Source organism: Mytilus trossulus, chromosome 2 (assembly GCF_036588685.1).
Source record: "Mytilus trossulus isolate FHL-02 chromosome 2, PNRI_Mtr1.1.1.hap1, whole genome shotgun sequence".
Lineage (NCBI taxonomy): Eukaryota > Metazoa > Mollusca > Bivalvia > Mytilida > Mytilidae > Mytilus > Mytilus trossulus.
The window spans coordinates 14,679,715-14,699,350 of NC_086374.1; the positions used below are offsets into that span (position 1 = coordinate 14,679,715).

At 30.3% G+C, this 19,636-nt stretch overlaps 1 protein-coding gene across 4 annotated transcripts; it reads left to right on the forward strand.

Annotated features, from left to right (window-relative positions):
* Window positions 1-969: 969 nt before the first annotated feature.
* On the forward strand, window positions 970-19,140 carry LOC134706563 (polycomb complex protein BMI-1-like). 4 transcript variants are annotated; one of them, XM_063565592.1, is made up of 10 exons: window positions 970-1,094; window positions 4,485-4,640; window positions 6,210-6,306; window positions 6,691-6,746; window positions 6,992-7,048; window positions 11,705-11,792; window positions 12,373-12,403; window positions 13,348-13,446; window positions 15,948-16,028; window positions 16,683-19,140. In XM_063565592.1, the coding sequence occupies exons 2-10, from the start codon at window positions 4,532-4,534 to the stop codon at window positions 17,508-17,510; spliced, it is 1,446 nt and encodes a 481-aa protein (XP_063421662.1). In that variant the 5' UTR covers window positions 970-1,094; window positions 4,485-4,531; the 3' UTR covers window positions 17,511-19,140. The 4 variants fall into 4 exon arrangements, with proteins under 4 accessions (XP_063421662.1, XP_063421663.1, XP_063421664.1 ...); XM_063565593.1 differs by lacking the exon at window positions 970-1,094 and adding an exon at window positions 3,537-3,682; XM_063565594.1 differs by lacking the exon at window positions 970-1,094 and adding an exon at window positions 3,695-3,825.
* Window positions 19,141-19,636: the final 496 nt, after the last annotated feature.

Genomic DNA, 19,636 nt, shown 5'->3' on the forward strand with positions numbered 1-19,636 from the left:
TAAAAATAACCTTTTTTAACCTCAGTTTCAAATGCATACAACACATAAAAATATGCGAAAGCAAACGAAAACAAATATTTATAAATACGAAGGCCAGATATTTTTCCTTCGTATATACTATATCAAAATTCTGACTTTGGCGATTCATAAATTTTTATTATAGTAAACTATTAAATAGTTTAAACAGTATGTATTAATAAAAAATTCAAGATAAAATATTACAATGTAACATAAAGTTCAAATATGGGATTCGGAAAAACTTATATAAATCCGTCTATTATTAACATATATAATCATATAAATTAGTTACCGAACTTGTGGTTTTAAACGGCTTTATTTGCGACGGTCTGCATTTCATTTTTACGTCTGTCAGTGTGTTAAAATGTAAATGCAATAAAGAGCAAATGGAAAATCGGCGCAAATGAAAAAATAAAATCGGGCTCAAATGAAAAAAATATTTTTTTAAATCGGCGAAAAATGTCACACGCCCGTTTTAAATGTAATATGGACGAGCAATATAAAGCTGTGATATGTATCTTTTATTACCATAATATATGGAATAAATACGGAAAGAAAACTTGCTGGTTAAATTTGTACAGAAAAATTACAATCATGTTAAAATGTCAACACATTTTCATGTTAAAGATATTTTTTTTGTGAAAACTGAAGTGATGAACAAAATAAAAGGCACTTTCGCAATGTATCTTTTTTAATTACTTTAATTTTAACTTTTGAAAATGTTTTCTGCGTAATTGAAAGTATTCAGATTAGTCTTCAATATGTAGATTATAAATTTAGATTAGAACATTAATTAATTTATGTTAATTTGAGTTTTAAATTTTGATGTGTATGGTGTTTGTATTTTGTTTTGCTGCTGCCAGTCTAGGTTCTTTTAAAATTTGGAAATTATAGTAGGTACGAAACCATTTAATTTCATGTTACTTGTCCATAAAATGTGTATTTGCATACAATACCAGGATAAACTGAATACACAACAGTTCTAGGTCATGTGACATGTGTATCGACCCAATTTATTGACGGCGGTTATGTGTGTGGTTTTATGTACCACAGTGACCACAAAAGTTTAAATGGAGGTAGGTAAATCTTCTGATTATTCGTCTGTTTGATTTATTAACTTAGATTCATAGTCATATCACCATTTTTATCTAAACTGTATTGATTGACTACATTGGCCGCATACGTAGCGAAAGATGGCGGCACAAGTTAGGCGGTAGTTCGATAAATTTACACAAAAGTGCATTTGTGCAGACGATGGTTTTAAACAGAGTGAGGAAATTGGCATGTTAATTAATCTGCACACTGTTCTTTACAAATAATAAAAAAAATATTGAAATAGTATAAGTATTTACAGGTGAAGCATTGTTGTTTGGAAACCATATGTTGCAGGTTTTGCAGAAGCGTTAAAGTTACGCTTACGGCACAGCATGTTGCTCATTATCTTTAAGGGAAAAGTGTTACACCTGCATTTTGTTATTCAGGTAATTGAATTGGTATCAGCGCTATTGAAAAAGCAACAAAACATGCACAAATTTTCAACTTTTATTAAATTATTGTAATGAGTAGTATTTGTTGCAGGGCGTCCTGATTTTTGCAGCTAATGTATAACATTAACAGAATCATGCATTACAGAATTTAAATATTAGCATTATTATTAAAAGAGTTTTAGTTATATCTAAAGTTAATCATTTACTTTAGACGTATATTTGTCTGTACGTAACTAAAATTGTTTATGTTTAATGTTCTCTGTAAATATTTGCTTAGTTTTAAACGATTTATCCTCGTGCTGGTACAGTTCTGAGTTCGTGAAACAGTTTTTAAAATTAAGTAAAGGAATGAGCCGTTTAATAAACAAGATGAACTTAACATTTTCACTATACTTATTAATTGACATTCAATGCATTTTTCTCTCTCTAATTTGCTTGTTTTAGTAATTACATTTTACTACATTTTTGATCACGTGAAACATATTTAGATGCAAATTCTAACGCGATGAAAAATGTTATAAATTTTTATACTTGACTTGTTCATTTTATATAATTTTATACAGATATTTATGTAGTTATTATTTAATGTAAAATTAATGATTCGTGCACAATTACATCCGAGGGTTATTACGTCAGAGGAAATGTGTACTGCATACTTTCACACAGATAAGAGTGGCGTACTTATATAATCTATTTTAATTACTAATATCTTAAAATATTTATTACTATATACGAGTTAAGGACATCGACTCTTGAGTAAAATATTTGGTCATAGAACAACAAACACTTAAAACTGTTTATACGTTAGTTGTTTAAAGGGAATTCAAAATTGATGTGTACTATTAACCAATAAATTGTTTCGATTTATACAAGAATAACTTAAAGAATTCCATGTTCTAATTCGATAAAGATTGATGATGAACATGTTATTTTGCCATGTTTAATCATTATGACGGATTGAGTTAAACATGTATGGTATACCGTGTGAAAAGTTCATAAACGAGCTCCAATTTCAATTTATACTCTTAATTTATTTCCAACGGCCATAGCAAAATAATATTCTCTCAATAAAACTAGATTTAATAATATGTAAATTGAGGATTAGCAGCTTCATTAAACTTTTACGTAGTTATATGTGGGAATAAAAGTTATTCTTTTTCGATAAAAGTTATTTTATTTCAATTGCAATCGTTTTAATGATTGATTTTTGTTGTCATTTTACACGTAAAACGTGTTATTAAATACTGAAATATGCAATATTATTACAGGTATTACGTCTATTTAAACAAAACTATCTTTTTCAATCGTACATTTTGTTTCAGTTTGATGTGTTTGTTATAAGATAATTTGACCGACGGATTCATATGTAATGAAATTGTTATTAATCACTGATATAAAATTTAAAACAAAATCTTCACCGAACATTGAAATTAAAGTTGAAATGTAATGTATTCAGTAATGACTTATGAATGGTAACCGAACCTTGGACTATATATAATATTAAGATTAGATGAAGATCGAAAAACTTTAGCCACTAAGTATTTTAATTTTGATTTTAATCTAGTAGGTTTTACCTTTCAGTTTTCTTTCTTTTGTGTTTAGTGTATGTTAAATTCTGTTTCTTTCTTTTGTTCATTGGTTTTGTTCGTTTTGTTTTGTTTGTTGTTTTGGTTTGTTTTTGTTTTTAATTTGTTTTAGTATTTTTAAAGCAGGTTGTCTTTAGGGTTTTTGGTTTATTTTTGTATACGTTTTGCCCTTTTTTTTTCTTTTTTTTCAAGGGTTTCAATTTAACATACATATTAACTGTACCTCTGTAAAAGATTAAAAGTTTCGATGAAATGTATAACTTACACATTTATGATTGATTAATTTTGTTACATAGTGTGCATGGTTTAGTTTGTTTTAATATAGTACATAGGATGGCATACTTTATGAAGCATACTAATTTACTATCATACATATCAACCACTACTTTTAGAAATGTGATTGTCAAATAAGTTATCCGGTACATAACCTTGTACCAGTATCATTTACTACGTCACAAAAGACGCGGACCCGATAATATCGCTACTATGAATAAGTTACGGTATATTTTTTTAATGTAATTATGGTGTAAATCGGATACACATTATCATCAAACTGGTGTTAAAAGTTATTGAGTAGAAGTGATAAAATAGGTTTGACGTGTTTAAAGCATTGTTTTGTTTATTTGTCTTCTCTATCCCAAGTTTAACGTACTTGTCTGACTTAGATTTTTGGCAAAATTTCAGCTTTGTGTAATATTTTTCAAAGGAAACTAAAGTAACCTTCCTTTGTCAAGGTAATTTAACATATTATAAGTTAACAGTATAAAGATATTTTATAATTATAAAACTTTTATACTAAATTATACTTCAAAAAATTGTGTATACTTCAAAACTTTGTTTGTACTTAAAAACATTATGAACGTCTAATTTAATGCATGGTGGTTCATTTCAAAGTATTATATCTATATTTTATTAGTTATTACAGTTATTAATGTATTTTGATATGGTAAGTATTTTTTGACACTTCTGCACTTAATGATTTTTGCTTTAAGATTCTATGAATGGAAAGCTTAATTTTATATCTTATCACTCAGCTTTCTAGAAATTTGTCATATTTTATTTATTAGTTTATAATTTATGTTCGATTAACAAGCCGAATACATCGTGATGGTTCTGTTGATTTCAATGAAATGACCGCAGTTATCTTATCACTATATCTCACTAATGGTCAGTTCTGCTGTGATTAGCTACGTTTTGGACATGACACGCCAACTGCTGAACTCATGGATATTTTAGAATTATAGAATGTGCTTTCCCGCCAAGTGATATTCCTGCAGATTCCGCCATTTTCTTTTAAAAGGAATCAATACAACTTAAGCATACTGGAAATCGTAATCACATGCAGTAGAATGATTGATATTTCATTATTTTGCAATTGCTTATTTTATTTTAGGCAATTAGCTTGTAAAATGTAAACATTTTGGATACAGACGTAATAGGATGGAGGGAAACAAGTTAAAATTAGCTGAATTAAACGCACATCTGATATGTGTATTATGTGGAGGATATCTAATAGACGCAACATCAATTGTAGAATGTTTACATTCCTGTGAGTAGAATGAGTTTATATGCATATTTATATATCGATGTTGTATCAATTGTGCATGCTTTTATTACAATCATTCAGAATGTTCATATCCCCAGGTGTCAAATATGTTTTGTATTTATAAACATATTGTAGGGGTACACTTATATTGACCGATTAATAAGAAAATTATGACATTAAAACTCCATGGATATTATTTAATATATTGCATTTAACAAGCAGCAGTCCATCACTGGTTACTGCGGACATAACGAGTATCAATAATCAATGGAGTTCACTTATAATTCCAGTTTAATGTAAGTAACAATTGTTTTCGGTGGTCCATGCCTTAATTCATGGCTAAACATGACTTCATGAATTTATTAGAGAACTGCATATCCCCAGATGATTTCAAGCGATTAACCGCCTGTGGTACTATAAAACATTCAAAACAATGAAAAAGCAGAAGATCAGTATTTACAGTTCACTGAAACAATTTTTCGGAAATAATAAACAACGTGTTAAACTGTCAGACTCGTCGCCTTTGGTGTAATAAAATCTATTAAAGTATTTAGTTAACGCGATGTATGTAAACAAATGTGCTGATAGATAATAAACTAGGCACAAATATTTCGACAAAAGTTTCAGTAGCTTGTTTCTATATCTGGAACAAACTTATCAAATATACATATAACATGGTATTATTGTATAAAGTTTTAATAAATGTAAGATTAAGAATAGTGTCTATTAAGGACCCTTGGTGGGCAGCATGACCTATAATTATGCATTACACCCAAAACAATACAATATAATTTATAAGAGAGAAAAAATGATTGCATTGAAAATCTATACGATTATTGATATCAAGCATTGATCATGTTGATTGAAGGGCATTTGACATTATCAACACAATTCCCGACTCGAATATCCTTTGAGATTATTCATAATAAATCATATCCGTAGTCCAAGAAGGAAAATGATCTAGAAAATGTAAATGCTTATTACAAACGGATATCAATGCCTAGTTACTATTGATACTCATTCTCTACTGGAAGTATGATTATAAGAAATATTCCATATTCCTTTAAGGCGCTTATTGAAATCCCCGTAGCAATCACAATAGATGATTAACGTCCAGTGGCAAATGTTTCATATTTAAATAAGAAGACGTGGTGTGATTTCCAATGAGCCTTACTGTTAGGGACCAAATAATGTTGATGTATGCATATATGAATAGTGGGTTGGTCTTAATTAATAGTTGGAACTTTCTCATCAGTCACTTAAAATAAATGGTGTTCAATGGGACCATTTAAAATGTTTACCTAGCAACAGGTATTTATACATCCACGTTTCCAAATTCGTGTACTTTATTCATCCCTCGGACTCAACATCCAAAATAAAATATTCCAAATCCTAAATATGAATGAACATATATAAACATGAACTTGTGTATCATGTTTTATATCATTAAAGGCCCTTTAACAGACGCAATATTTTACTCTGATAGTTTCACAGTTTTACGAAATGCGTGTGATTTATAGTGAGTGTGGTATACCTCATAATTAATACATTAACTTTGCCTATATTTTTCAGTTTGTCGCACTTGCATAATACACTATCTACATACAAGTAATTACTGTCCTGTTTGTGAAGTGCTGGTGCACAAGAAACGGCCACTGGAACACATCAGGTATTTCTTCGATATTTTTTTAGAAAGACATTTAGAAAATGTAGCTTTATTTACTATTTTATTAAAGATTAAATTAGATATACATATTAATGCCGAGATAAACAGATTGATTGACACTGATGGCTTTGACTAGCACACACACAGGGGAGTCGAAGAACAAATTGATTTTTCTTTTAAAATGAAAAAGAAATCACATTTTTAACTTTAAAAATCGAGATTTTTGCATGTATACGTTGCGTTCTGACATGAGTTTTCAATAATTTTCTATATTGCTTGATATAATTCATAGCTTAACATTACCTATATTATGATAGGTGAACCTTTTTAACTTCAGAAAGACTGTTATGCCTTGTAGTTGATTTCTGTTGCCTGTTCATTTTTCAGACCAGACAACACGCTGCAGGATATTGTATATAAAACAGTCCCTGGTTTATTTAAAGGTCGGTATTAAAAAAAAAAATGGTCCATGTTTTAAGATATTGCATTTTGCAGCAATAATTACTAGTTTTGGAAATGGTTACTTTCAATAGGTTGTTAAGTTTTAAATTAACAAAAATTAATTTACGAAAAAACACCAATGAAAAATCGTATAATATAATTTATTAACACAAAAAAGGACTGGAAACAGCTATGTTGAAAAGTTGCATATGCGTATATTTCATTTACTATGATGTTTTTATTACAGAGGAGATGAAACGTCGGAGAGAGTTCTATGACAATATAAAACATAGTAACGACAGTGGTAAGTAAAGCACCCCTCTATGTCACGGTAGATATGTCATGGTCACAATCAACCATTTTTCAGTAGCTAGCTAACTTTACTTCTAACGACTTTTGGATTCGAACTGTTTTAAACGTTTCTGCAAATTAACCCAAAAGTATATATTTTACAAAAACAAATTGCTTTTACTTATTTTGATTTCATCTTTCACTTCTATATGTCTGCGAGATGTCGGAAATGATTTTGCTCCATGGGATCTTTGAATAGTGTAGAAATACTAAGTTTATTTGTAGAAGTCAGAGATCTTCATTTGAATAAAAAGGACCGAGAGAAAATACACTCTAGATCCAAAGCATATTTATTATTAACAATTTGTCTTCTGATGCACCCAAGTTCAAGCAAATACTGTTGACATTGTTAAGCTGTTGTGAAGCCATGAACACGAATACTAGTAGACAAAAAATAATAAGCGTTTACCTCCTATTAATGTAAGCATACATATTAACCGAAGGTGTGGTATAATATTATATGTGTATCATGTAATGTATTAGTGGAATTAGTTGGTACTTAATATTATAATAAAAGTGTTGGTAGTAAGGATTTTGTCTGTTTAATCAATTTTTCGCTTTATTGCTTAAAATACAAAAGAAACAACAATTAAATAACTTAGTTATATATACCGTAGCTGTAAAAATTCGGGAAGCATTTTCAACAAATTAAACAAATTAAGTCTATAAATTTCTAGCTGAAAAGCGGCTGAAAATTGCATTACAGGACACGTACTATAATAAGTAATGACTGTTTTTTTCATAACGGAAACCAATTGAACTTTAAAAAAAACACCAACAAGTACAAAAAATATGTACGTATGGGATTATTATACACAGTGCAAAGCCTTTAAAGATTTATCAGAGATAACACGTATAAGCTTTCAGTCGCCAATGTACTCCTCACACAAGTTTTATATTTGATTCATCAAGTCACGGATTTTGTCTTTCGTTTCACTCGAATAAAAGAAGAACACAGGACGGATGCTAAGAGCGAAATAATCAAATTCATTTGCAGTTCATTAAATGTAATATTTGTTTGTCAGTTGCTCCTAAGGGATATTGAAATTAAAGATCTGATTAGTGTCCTCTTCTGATCAAAAGAAAGGAATATCTTTGTGAACAGAGTATTACTAATTACTAGACGTCTTTGGCAATTGAAATCGTTGATTATCATTTCAATGCATTTTCATTATCGTAGTAATGAGCCGTGATAAACATTTTATTTTTAACAACGATCTTAAATTACTTTTTCTTTCTTTATCCCTTAGTTTGCTTTCTTTTTCTTCTTTCGTTTTGTTGTTATTTTTGGGAAAGAGTTGATTTATCTTTATTATTTTTTATGTTTATTAGATGTAAGTTCGGTTTTTTTTTAATTAATTATAGGAGATGGAATTTATGATGTTTTTTATATTAAAGGAGGGATTGGGTTACAGTGTTTGGTTTGCTTTAGAGAGTGGTGTGCTTGTTTTAGCTGAGTGTTTTTGCAATGTTGTATTTTTTTCTCATTGAAACATTTCATAATGCTCCCGATGTGCAACCATAAGCTTTTATTGAGTGGGCAGTCTTTTAATGATCACCTGCTTTGAATGTTTAAGAGCTTTACTTTAGTAATAACCGTATACTGGTTCTAGAGCACCTACTATCGCTTACGTTCAATAGTATTCACAGTATTTCTAATTGGAAAATTATAACAACGCCAGAGTACAATGTTACATATAATTCGAATAAAGAATTAGGAAGCAACTTTTATGAATACGTTTCCCGAGTTACATTTGCCTTGTCCGTTCTGTTCGTTCATTTATCTGTCCAACAACTACTTGTGTCACTCTTAACATAAGTACTACTGCTACTTTGTATTTACATATGTTTAGAACTGTTAAGTAATTTCGTCACACATTTCTCAAGTACATATACACAGAGTGACTTCATGTCTGGGCTCGGCTTGACAGCGATGAGTTGCAACGTTTGAACGTAATGGGTAAACTCACTTCCTGAGCTATACGAGTTGGGTGTGCTTGGAACCTCAACTCGTATAACATCTTGCAACTTCCTCTGACAATATTGACATTAGAAGGGATAGGTCGTTTTATTAAACCCTTTCCGGTTTTATTTTTTCAGTTGTTTTTATTTGGTTTGTTTTGGTTGTTGTTTTTTCTTAACCACTAGAGTATCTTGAGCGGATCTTATATATATCATCATACAGTTTTTGTATTGTAGAAGTCACTCACTAAAATTGGAAGTGTTCCTTGAATAGTTTCAAAAGTGGGTAAACAGTTCTCTGATATCATATAAGGAAATATCAAATAAAGGATGTATTATAATTTTCCAGGTCTTGTTACATTTATTTATCATATGTTTAGTAGTAAATACAGTAGTTTTGCATATGTGATAAATAGCCTGCTGTTTAATCCATATCGCGCAATTTTGATGCGCACCCTTTATCGCATACCCTTTATCACACCCCTACCCTTTATCGCATACCCTTTATCGCACCCCTACCCTTTATCACACCCCTACTTTTTTTTTTTTTTTTTTTTTTTTTACATAAAGTCAGTTTTAATTTTTTTTAGCTCAAGAAAAATTTTCCTCAAAGTTTTATTTAATGACGTCATTGTTTGGTATGTGACGTCACGAACGTCGTTTTCACATTGTATGTGACGTCACGAACGTCAAGTTTTCATAGTTTTTGGCACACTAAATGCAACTATAAAAAACTCACAAAAATAAACAAAATATTTTTAAAACAACAGCACGCAAATTGTAAGGTAACCAAGGTGCTTCGGATTAGTAAATGAGCAGTTCTTTTAAGGCCTTTAAAATAAGACAAAAGTAGACCTGAAGGTAACCCAGTGCTATGGATCAGAAAACAGTTCATATAATACTCTTCTGCTGAAACATATGATAAAGCGTATAATACATGGCAAAATCCGTATCACATGCCGTATCACCCTCGACCAATATCATCCCTCGGGCCTAAAGGCCCTTGGGCTGATATTGATGTCTCGGGATGATACGACATATGATACGGATTTTGCCATGTATTATTCTCTATTTATCATATATTTAGTACAAAATACAGCTATTTTGTATATCTAATAAAGGTTCTTTTTTCCAGTCTGTATCACCTACCCTGTATCGCATACCCCGTATCGCATGGCTAAACCCGTATCACATACCTTTTTTTTTTTTTTTTTTTTTTTTTTTTTTTAACTAAAGTCAGGTTTTTAGGGGTTTTTTTGCTTAAGAATTTTTTTTCTAAAAATAGGTCATTTTTTTGGAATGACGTCATTGTTTTGGTTTGTAACGTTACGTACATCAAGTTTTCATATTGTATGTGACGTCACGAACATCAAGTGTTTACAACATATTTTTTGGCACACTCAATGCAACTATAAAAAATACAAAACACTTAAATATATACAATAATAAACAAAATATTTTCAAAACAACAGATTGTAAGGTAACCTAGGTGCTTCGGATAAATAATTGAGCAGTTATTTTAAAGCTTTGAAACAAGACAAAAGCAGAACTGAAGGTAACCCAGTGCTATGGATCAGAAAACAGTTCATAATACTCTTCTGTTGAAATATATGATAAGGCGTATAATACATGGCAAAATCCGTATCACATGCCGTATCACCCTCGACCAATATCATCCCTCGGGCCTAAAGGCCCTCGGGCTGATATTGATGTCTCGGGATGATACGACATATGATACAGATGTTGCCATGTATTATTCTCTATATATTACATAATGTGAATGAATTGATATTTTTATGTCTTATATAAGTTTATTACAAAATCGGAAGGGGGGTTGGCGGTTATAACTATTTAAATAAATCAATATTCTACGCGGTTAACTGACATAAATTCCTTGAAAAAACACAAGTATTTCAGATTTCGAAAAGGAGACTGAGGTCAGGAAAATGTTTTGGTTACATATTTGTTCGGTTGTTATATCAAAAACATCTACGGTTAAACAAGATTTTGTTATACTGCTCACATTTGATCGATATTGTTATTTTCTAAATTGTTAAATCAATTAATAATTCAATATAATGTCATGGAAAGATGAGTATCTTTGACGTCATATTTGAAATTTGAGCACCAAAACAAGCTTTTTTCCAGTCCTTTAAATTTCTAAAAGTCTCTGATAGTGCTGATATTGCATCTTAAGATAGGTGTGTTGTGATATAGTTTGTACATCTCAACTCTTCAAATACCACTTTATTGCGGGGAGTGATATACCGGTTCATTATATTGCTAGGCTGAACATCCGTTCATTATATATTGTTAGGCGAAATACCAATGACTGTATCACACTAGCCGCATGTTTAAGTCTTTCGGCATGAACACGATATAAAAGATGATTTACTGAATGTGTTTAAGAATTTCATTATTTATTTAATATATCAATAGTCCTAATGGTCTTTATTTTCCATTTCCTTCCGAGTTGATGTTGCCTGACATGGTCCTTAAATTGTGATGATTTTTCCCAAGTATTAGTATTTGTAATGTATATTTAAGTGATATAGCCTGTCTTAAGCCTCTTACGGAATAAAACTGATATCAATCAGTATGCATAAATACAATACGTAAATGACGTTGGAATTATATCGCATTTCAGATACATCAGTAAACATTCCAATAGAAGGCACGAGAATCGTTTTTAGCTCTGACGAGATGTTCAGTTTGTGTATACAGTTCTCTAGTCGGTAAGAACCTCACAAAATTATCGTTATGAATTATCACTACCAAATTCACAGATTCATAATGCATTTTGCAAAAATTTCACTCTAAAAAATAACAATTCAAAATAAAGGCTTCATGTAATGTGTAGTTTTGATCATCCATGAAAATTCTGTCATCATGCATATGGCGAAAGTGTTTACACAGAATATGCACCAATTTTCATTGATAAGATTGGCCACTTTACTTTATACTGCAAGTATGCACCTCGTATTTTATTTCACTTCATATCTTCATCAGATTGTAATTGAGCGCACTTGACAGATTTGTTTTCGCATGTGAAGTTTTGTGAAAATCACTTTTTAAACTGGCGGAAATGATCGAACGACACTATTTCATTGATTTTCAAACTGTATTCTTACGTCCTGTACATTTTCGCAGCGATTATCTGATAAATGGATTCATTTATTTATTTGATGATTCAAACGCTCACTCTAACCCTTTTAACATTTTTTTTTCAACTGTCGTGAAGGTGTTTTTTGTAAGTAAAACATGAACTTGTTGCACTTCGATCAGAAGGTACAATATATTCTTGTATTATTTCAGGGAAGCAGCCAAAGACACTTTTACAGAAAAGGTAATTGTGAGTTGAAAAGTAAATAATTGTTTAATGAATCGTCGTTAGTATCAAGGAAGTTGTATTAAAATTCGACCTCCTTGGTAGTACCAACCAATACAATGACGTATATAGAATACTGATACAAGGATTTATGTTATAGATATGCTTAAAATATCATTCAAACTAAAGATGAAAGGAGAGAGGATCATCATCATGAAAAAACAGATTCAAAACCTTTGGAATTTGCGATTCGTGCATAATCCTGTAAAATTACAAATTTTTCTCATCTTCTTTATAATGAAAAAAAGACGTTTTAATAGAAAATTATTTCTGCATCGGAACATTTTGTTATCATTATTTTTATCCAAAAAAAATCGATTGAAAGCGTTTTTGACATTTTTAACATTTGTGGGAAGTATATATGTTTCTGATTAAGGTAGCAATGAAGACAGAAAAACTAAGCAATCTCAACATTTTTTTTAAAACTCCTTAAGGATACGAGGCTTGTTCGTCAGACCCCCGGTTCGTCTACAAAAGTCAATATGTAAATAGTTTTCTCTTGTAATCGAAGCTCTCTAGGATATATTTTTTTATAAAAGCCCATACCAATTAACATAGAATACATTCAGATTACTAATTTTGTGTTTTAGATGTTTCTTTTTTTTCCTGTAGTCTGAAATATCATGGTCGCCTAAAATGTCGGTTTTTCGTAATTTTACATTTTATGAATGAATATCTCAGATTCCTCATTTTCTAATCGTGTAATCAATATTTATTTTATTTTTCTCCTTTTTTAAATCTAGAGAGAATACAATTTTGGATTTTGAATTTATTCATTTTTTTTTAATAATTGATTGCTAAACCACTTTCGTCAATACGCGTATCTAAACTAAAAAAGTAGTTAGTTTTCTCTTAATCAACTATGAAATTCATCAAAATACACGCATGCATCTATCTTTCAGTTTGAAGACTGTAGATATTTATTATGTCCAGCTGGTGTCTCTATACAACACCTGAAGAAATTTATTAAGTTGAAATTTTCACTGCCAGATCGCTATAAGGTAAGTTATCCATTACACAACATATGTTACTTACTTTAACCTTTCGTTTATATACGGCTACATATATGATTTTATTGTGTAGTATGTACATATTTCTGGATTTTATGTTTTATAGCTATGGATTTCTAAAATCTGTTTAGAAAAAAAAGAATAAATGCGATTGGGTGTAACATACTATCAAAATAGGAGTTGAACATACATTGAAAAAGGTTTTAATTATTTCATATAGTGCTTTTCTTATTATCAACGCAAGTCTTTAAAAAAAATTCGATTATAATCTAAAAATATAGGAATCATAACTGACTATAAAAGAAACTATATTTTGCAATCTGGACAATGTTTGATTGTATAAAACATCTGTTGCAATAACCAAGGCAATGTTTATATATAATGTTTCAGGTATCCTCTTTCGGTCCTTTTTGTTTGTATACCATTTTGCTTTCCGAATGTTTGACCTTAATTCAATCTGATAAATATCATCCCAGGATCATGTCATGTCTACGGAATCTGAAATTATACGTTTTATGATATCTGAACGGATCGCAGAGCAAAATCGAAATTTTGTATAAGGTTTTCAAAATTGTTAGGTAAAAAAAAGGAAACTGTTATTTAATGTACTAGAAATAGATCATAAGGACTTATTTCTATGTTTTTAAACTTTTGTTTAGTTAATAAAATCCATAGAGATTGAAACAATATTCTGCTGGCATAATTTGAGATACATTGTATAGTTGTGTTCCCCTATAAAATCAATCGTTTTATATGATATTGTTGAAATATAACTGCAACATCATAGAAAAGATTCAAATGACATTTAATGTTTCAGATTTCTTAATTAGTTATTTTTTGTTCTACAGACCATGAAAATAGTTAACTTGAAAATATATTCCAGACATATTTGAGTTTTCAACTTATTCGAAAATATTTAGAATACACATATTTTAGCTACAACCTATCACGCTCACCATTGTGATTTCTTTTTTGCATTCAAAGTCTAATATTTTTAAGCTACCGACCTCTTCTATTAGTTGAGTTTGAAAAACGAAGGAGTATTCAGTAAGTTTAAAAGTCAACCACAGGGAGGATGATGATTATACGTTTTTTGACAAATTATATCAGATATATCGTATATGAGGTTTACATACATCTGATTTTCAAATAAATCGGTTCTTATTGATACATTAACGGGTTTCTGTATAAAAGTTGGTTTTCCATTGTCTTGATAATTTTCACAAAACACTTATTCAATGTATGCATACTCCTTTAGACAAACATCGGATTTCGTGTTGCTTTTCTTTTTTTTTTTTAAAGTAAAATAGAATTAAAAATACCGAACACCAAGGAAAATTCAAAACGGAAAGTTCCTCATTAAATGACAAAAATCAAAAGCTAATGCACATCAAACGAATGGAAAACAACTGTCATATTACTGACTTGGTACAAGGGTGTATTAAATATTCACAAAGATTGCAACTCGTACTAGCGACGAGTGTTAAAATGTGACTATTCTATTGGATATACATCTTGCTGAGTTGTAAATGTTACAACTTCCTCAATGGATATGCGTTGTGGGGACGTTTGTAGATATTTTATTTGTAGCATTTTAATCTAGAATGCGTTTACTACATGTTCTTCGCCGTTTTCCAGAAGATGGCATTATATCAGTTATTTATGTCATGGGTAGCTATTTATTTTTTTCCAAGGTTTCATTTTTCCTTAAGTGCGAGCGTTTGATTTATTCAGGGTTTATGGAATTCCCCTTTTTGGATGTGTTGGAGTCTGAAATTTTGCTTATACTTTTTGTTGTTGCTTATACATGTTATATGAAATAAAATAATAGACAGCCGAAGGTATTATACTGAATTGATACAAGTAATTGAACAGCTTTTCTATAAAATAAAAAAAAACTATCACCACAACAGATTATGTAATTACAATGTGATATTTTGAGTTTGGTTTCTTACTTCGTCATCGTCTTATTTCTGATACATGGATATGTTTCATTGTATGTTTACAAACGTAAACGAAGCATGTAGTGAGATCTGACATGCACACTTTGTTATATTTATGCTCAATGCAATCATGTCGATTGATTCTGAATATTTCTATCGTGTTCATTGTTACAGAAATTGAAATGTCAATTGTTCAATATTGAATAATATCTACGCTCAAGCCTCTGATTTTGTAACGTAACAAATAAATGACATCTCGGCGTGATAATTTTGATTAAATATGAAAATATTCATGGAATATCATCTTATTAAAAATTCGAAAAAGTTATTTTTGGCAGACAATTTCTTTTTCTTATCAACAACGTTCGCGTTCTAAAATCTAGAGTAAACATGCTGGACCGTAAAGTATATTTTGCATTTCGTCATACCAATGTAAATCTAAATTGATTCATTACTTTTGAACAGTAGTATTCTACTGTTGCAATTATTTAATAGTCTAATCATTTATTTCGTATTGCCTATGTACAGGTATATTTTACATGTTTTCAGGTGGACTGTTTCTGTGGTGAGGAGTTGTTAGATGATCATTACACATTAGTAGATGTAGCATATATTATTGGATGGAGAAGGGTAAGCATGTTAATATATGTTAAATAGTTTGCATGTTGGTCGTTAAGCTTGATACTGATCTGAAGGATTTGATTTTAAGAAGTAAAAAAGTAAAATACTAAAAAAAAACGAACTCCGGAGAAAAATTTAAAATGGAAGGTTCTTAATCAAATGGCAAAATCAAAAGCTCAAATACATCAAAAGAAAGGATAACAACTGCTTTACTCCATGAATAAACATAAACTGTATTATTGTGAGGCGTATATATTTTCTTTCGCATTCTGTGAATTATTTACAATTCATGGATGGATTCGGCTGTCCAATATTGAGCCACATGCCTGCATAGACATTTTCTGACCTGTATACCCTTTTCAGTCAAGACGAAGAATAATATTTCTTCCATTGCCAGAGAAAACAATTCAAGGAATTATAGGAAAAAAAACAGTCGGTTGGTAACATACCGGGTCATTGCTACTGTAATATAGATCAGCAGACATTTTCAACCTTTAAAATCCTCACATCAATAAACGTATTTAACCATTTCACTTATTTAAATTAATATATTAATAGCAAGGTTTTCATATTTGTTGAAATTTAAACCTTTCAAATTATTAATTTGAAATTAATCGACTTGACAATTCAAAACATTAAATATCTTACACTTTCTTCCAACAGGATAGCGTACTTCAGATAACTTATGCATTTTACGGAAATCCTGCCAAACGACCAAGTGTATCTGACACTGCACAACTCCTGGTGGTTTCCGATGATACTTGTAGTAATGGTTGTGTGTCATCGGTGACCAATATAGGCTCTGATGATGAGTGTTTCGAAGACTCCGGTTGTGAAGTTAATGATTCTCAAATATCCCATGACGAATCAGCTTTATCAGATATTGTAGATCAGCAAGAAACTTGTTGTGGTATTGATTTGTCCATGAAAACAATGAAGAAAAATAGTGAAAGAGAAAAAAATACAATTCAGAATAACAATAACAATGCAACAGCTGATAAGTCTCCAACTTCAAAACAAAGTGAAATTTCTTCAAAGTCATACATGACATCCTATGTATCTTTTCTCGGTCAACGGGTGTCATCTTCAAATACCCCAATGAAGCTTCCTCTCCGATCTCCTACTGCAGCCTCAACACCCAACGATGATAAACCACCCATTGATCTGGATGACAGCGGTCATGTCAGTGACGACTCAAAACAAAATCCAATTTCTCCGTCTCTACAAAATAACAATTATATGATACTGCCAAATAAATCAACCGTTCAAGACAAACCATTAACATTGAAAATAAGGAAACCCAGTAGTGACCTTGCCGACGGGACTAAAAGTGATAATGTAGACCCCGACATGTCTGGGGACAAACATGCTAAATGTATAGGAGTTTGTAACGGTCATGAAGTAAATGCAGTGAAATCCAAAAGTGATAAATTGTTATTACGATTGAGCAGAGATGGCGATTCAAACAATTATACTGCGTCTATGTCTTGAATAGTTTATGTACGATTGGCATGATTGGTGCTATAACTTTTCTTTTCTTTTTTTCCCTGGATTTAAAAGATCGCATACGAGGTATAGAACGAACTGATTTATGTACTACAGTTTAGGTGCTAATACTTTAACAGCATTTATTCCGATCTATGTCAATAATGCAGCAATATAAAGGTGTAAAAATTCCTAGAAGTTACATTTTTGGATTATTTTCAACCTGCATTGCAAAAACATTTAAAAAAAATATACATGTATGAGTCCATAATCAATCACAGTTTGATGAATTTCAAATACAAGGATTTCATAACAATGAATCTATTAATTACTAGTTGATAACCCAATTTGACACAAATCATTTTGGCTTGAATAACGAAGAATGCATGCGTTGCTTAAAAGTGTTTTACTAGATAAAATACTCTTCCTGTGTGAAAATCGTTTTAGCTTCATAATTTCTCCCAATGTATGAGTCAAAACATTCAACTGAATATATAACTCTATCATTGTAGTGCATTTACTTTCATCGCGTCATCAACGATACCCGGATAGCAATTTATAACACTCATTGCATGTTTTGTCTGAAAACAGTTTAAAGGTCAAATCGGTTACGAAGTTTAATAACATTTAAAACAAACAAAAATCAAGTAGATCTGCCCAATCTATGCATGTTTATGTTATAAAAACATCGTATTGTTTCAAATTATATTTTAATTGTTTAAACTATGTAATTTGCGACCACAACGGAATAAAATGGGCTGATATTAACCTAGGGGACAAAAACCTAGAACAGAAAACATTTTTTTCTTTATTTATTATACAAATTAAAATCATGCATTGAATATCAGGGACAATTTGACCTAAAATCTTACCTTAACCTCTGCAACTTGCAACAATTTATAGTAATTCATTTATACATACCTGCATACCAAATTTTACCATTTATACTGAGTACTTTCATCTGATGACGAATGGGATCTTGACAGAACAAACGGTTAAGAGCTCGGTTTTTTAAACTATAATAAGTTATCTGAAATGTAGATAAGCAAAATATTCAATAAATTCTTATTTGTTTAAGAATAAGAAAGATTATTCCTGTGTCCGTGTAAAATGAAGTCATGCAATACATCCTTTTCTATGTATATTTGTATTCATTGTTCATCTTTTCTATCCTTTTTTATTTGCTGTACATAGGCGTTTAAAACATCCAATATTTGTAAAAAAAATTATCATTGTACTGAGTATGTGTTAAATTATTAATGAAATTTGAAATGCTTTTTGAAGTAATTATCAGTTATATATTTTCAACTGAAGTTAGTAAAGCAACCATCCCAAAGCATTAAAGAAAAAAAAGTCTACAAAATTCAAGAATCGAAGAAATAGAAATATCATTTGTGATACCATAATTCTATAATGGTAATCTACGATTTGCCTATTCTAACTGACTTATAATCTTATCTGCCTTTTTTTCTTTTTTAGTGCTTTCTTTTTTTCTTCAAAACTCTAGTATGTCATTTATTTTGTCTTCGAACAACAAAAAATAGACTGAGTTAAACTTGTTCAGATGATTATTTGTTGTTATTTGTTATCAATATGTTTTTGTGGTAGAATAATTTAAATAAATTGTTAAATATTATTGTTGATTTTATGTACGCAAATTTCAAACATTGTCTAATTTACAGTTAACAGTGAACACTCATAACCAGAATATATCGAACAATACAAATAGAGAAAGAAATCGCCTTTGGAGGCAAAACCAGTAAAATGTTTATCCTTCCGGTAAAAAGTGAAATCACAAAAATATTCTCCAAGAAAATTCGAAACGGAAAGTCCCTTAAAGACGAATTCAAAAGTTCATACACATCAAACGAATAAGACAACTTCGTCATATTCATGACTTAGTACAGGCATTACCTCATGAATAAAATACGGAACCAAATTGAGTGTTTTTCAACCATTTTACATATTTCTGTTATGCAGCGCTAATATTGTTTCTGGTGATTATTGTGCATATTTTACCGGATTTTGTACAATTTTTCATTAAAGGAATTTATTGACCTCAAAAATGTTTACAACAATCCTACCTCTGATATTTTGTTAATAAACACACTTACAAAAACCACCGGTGGAAC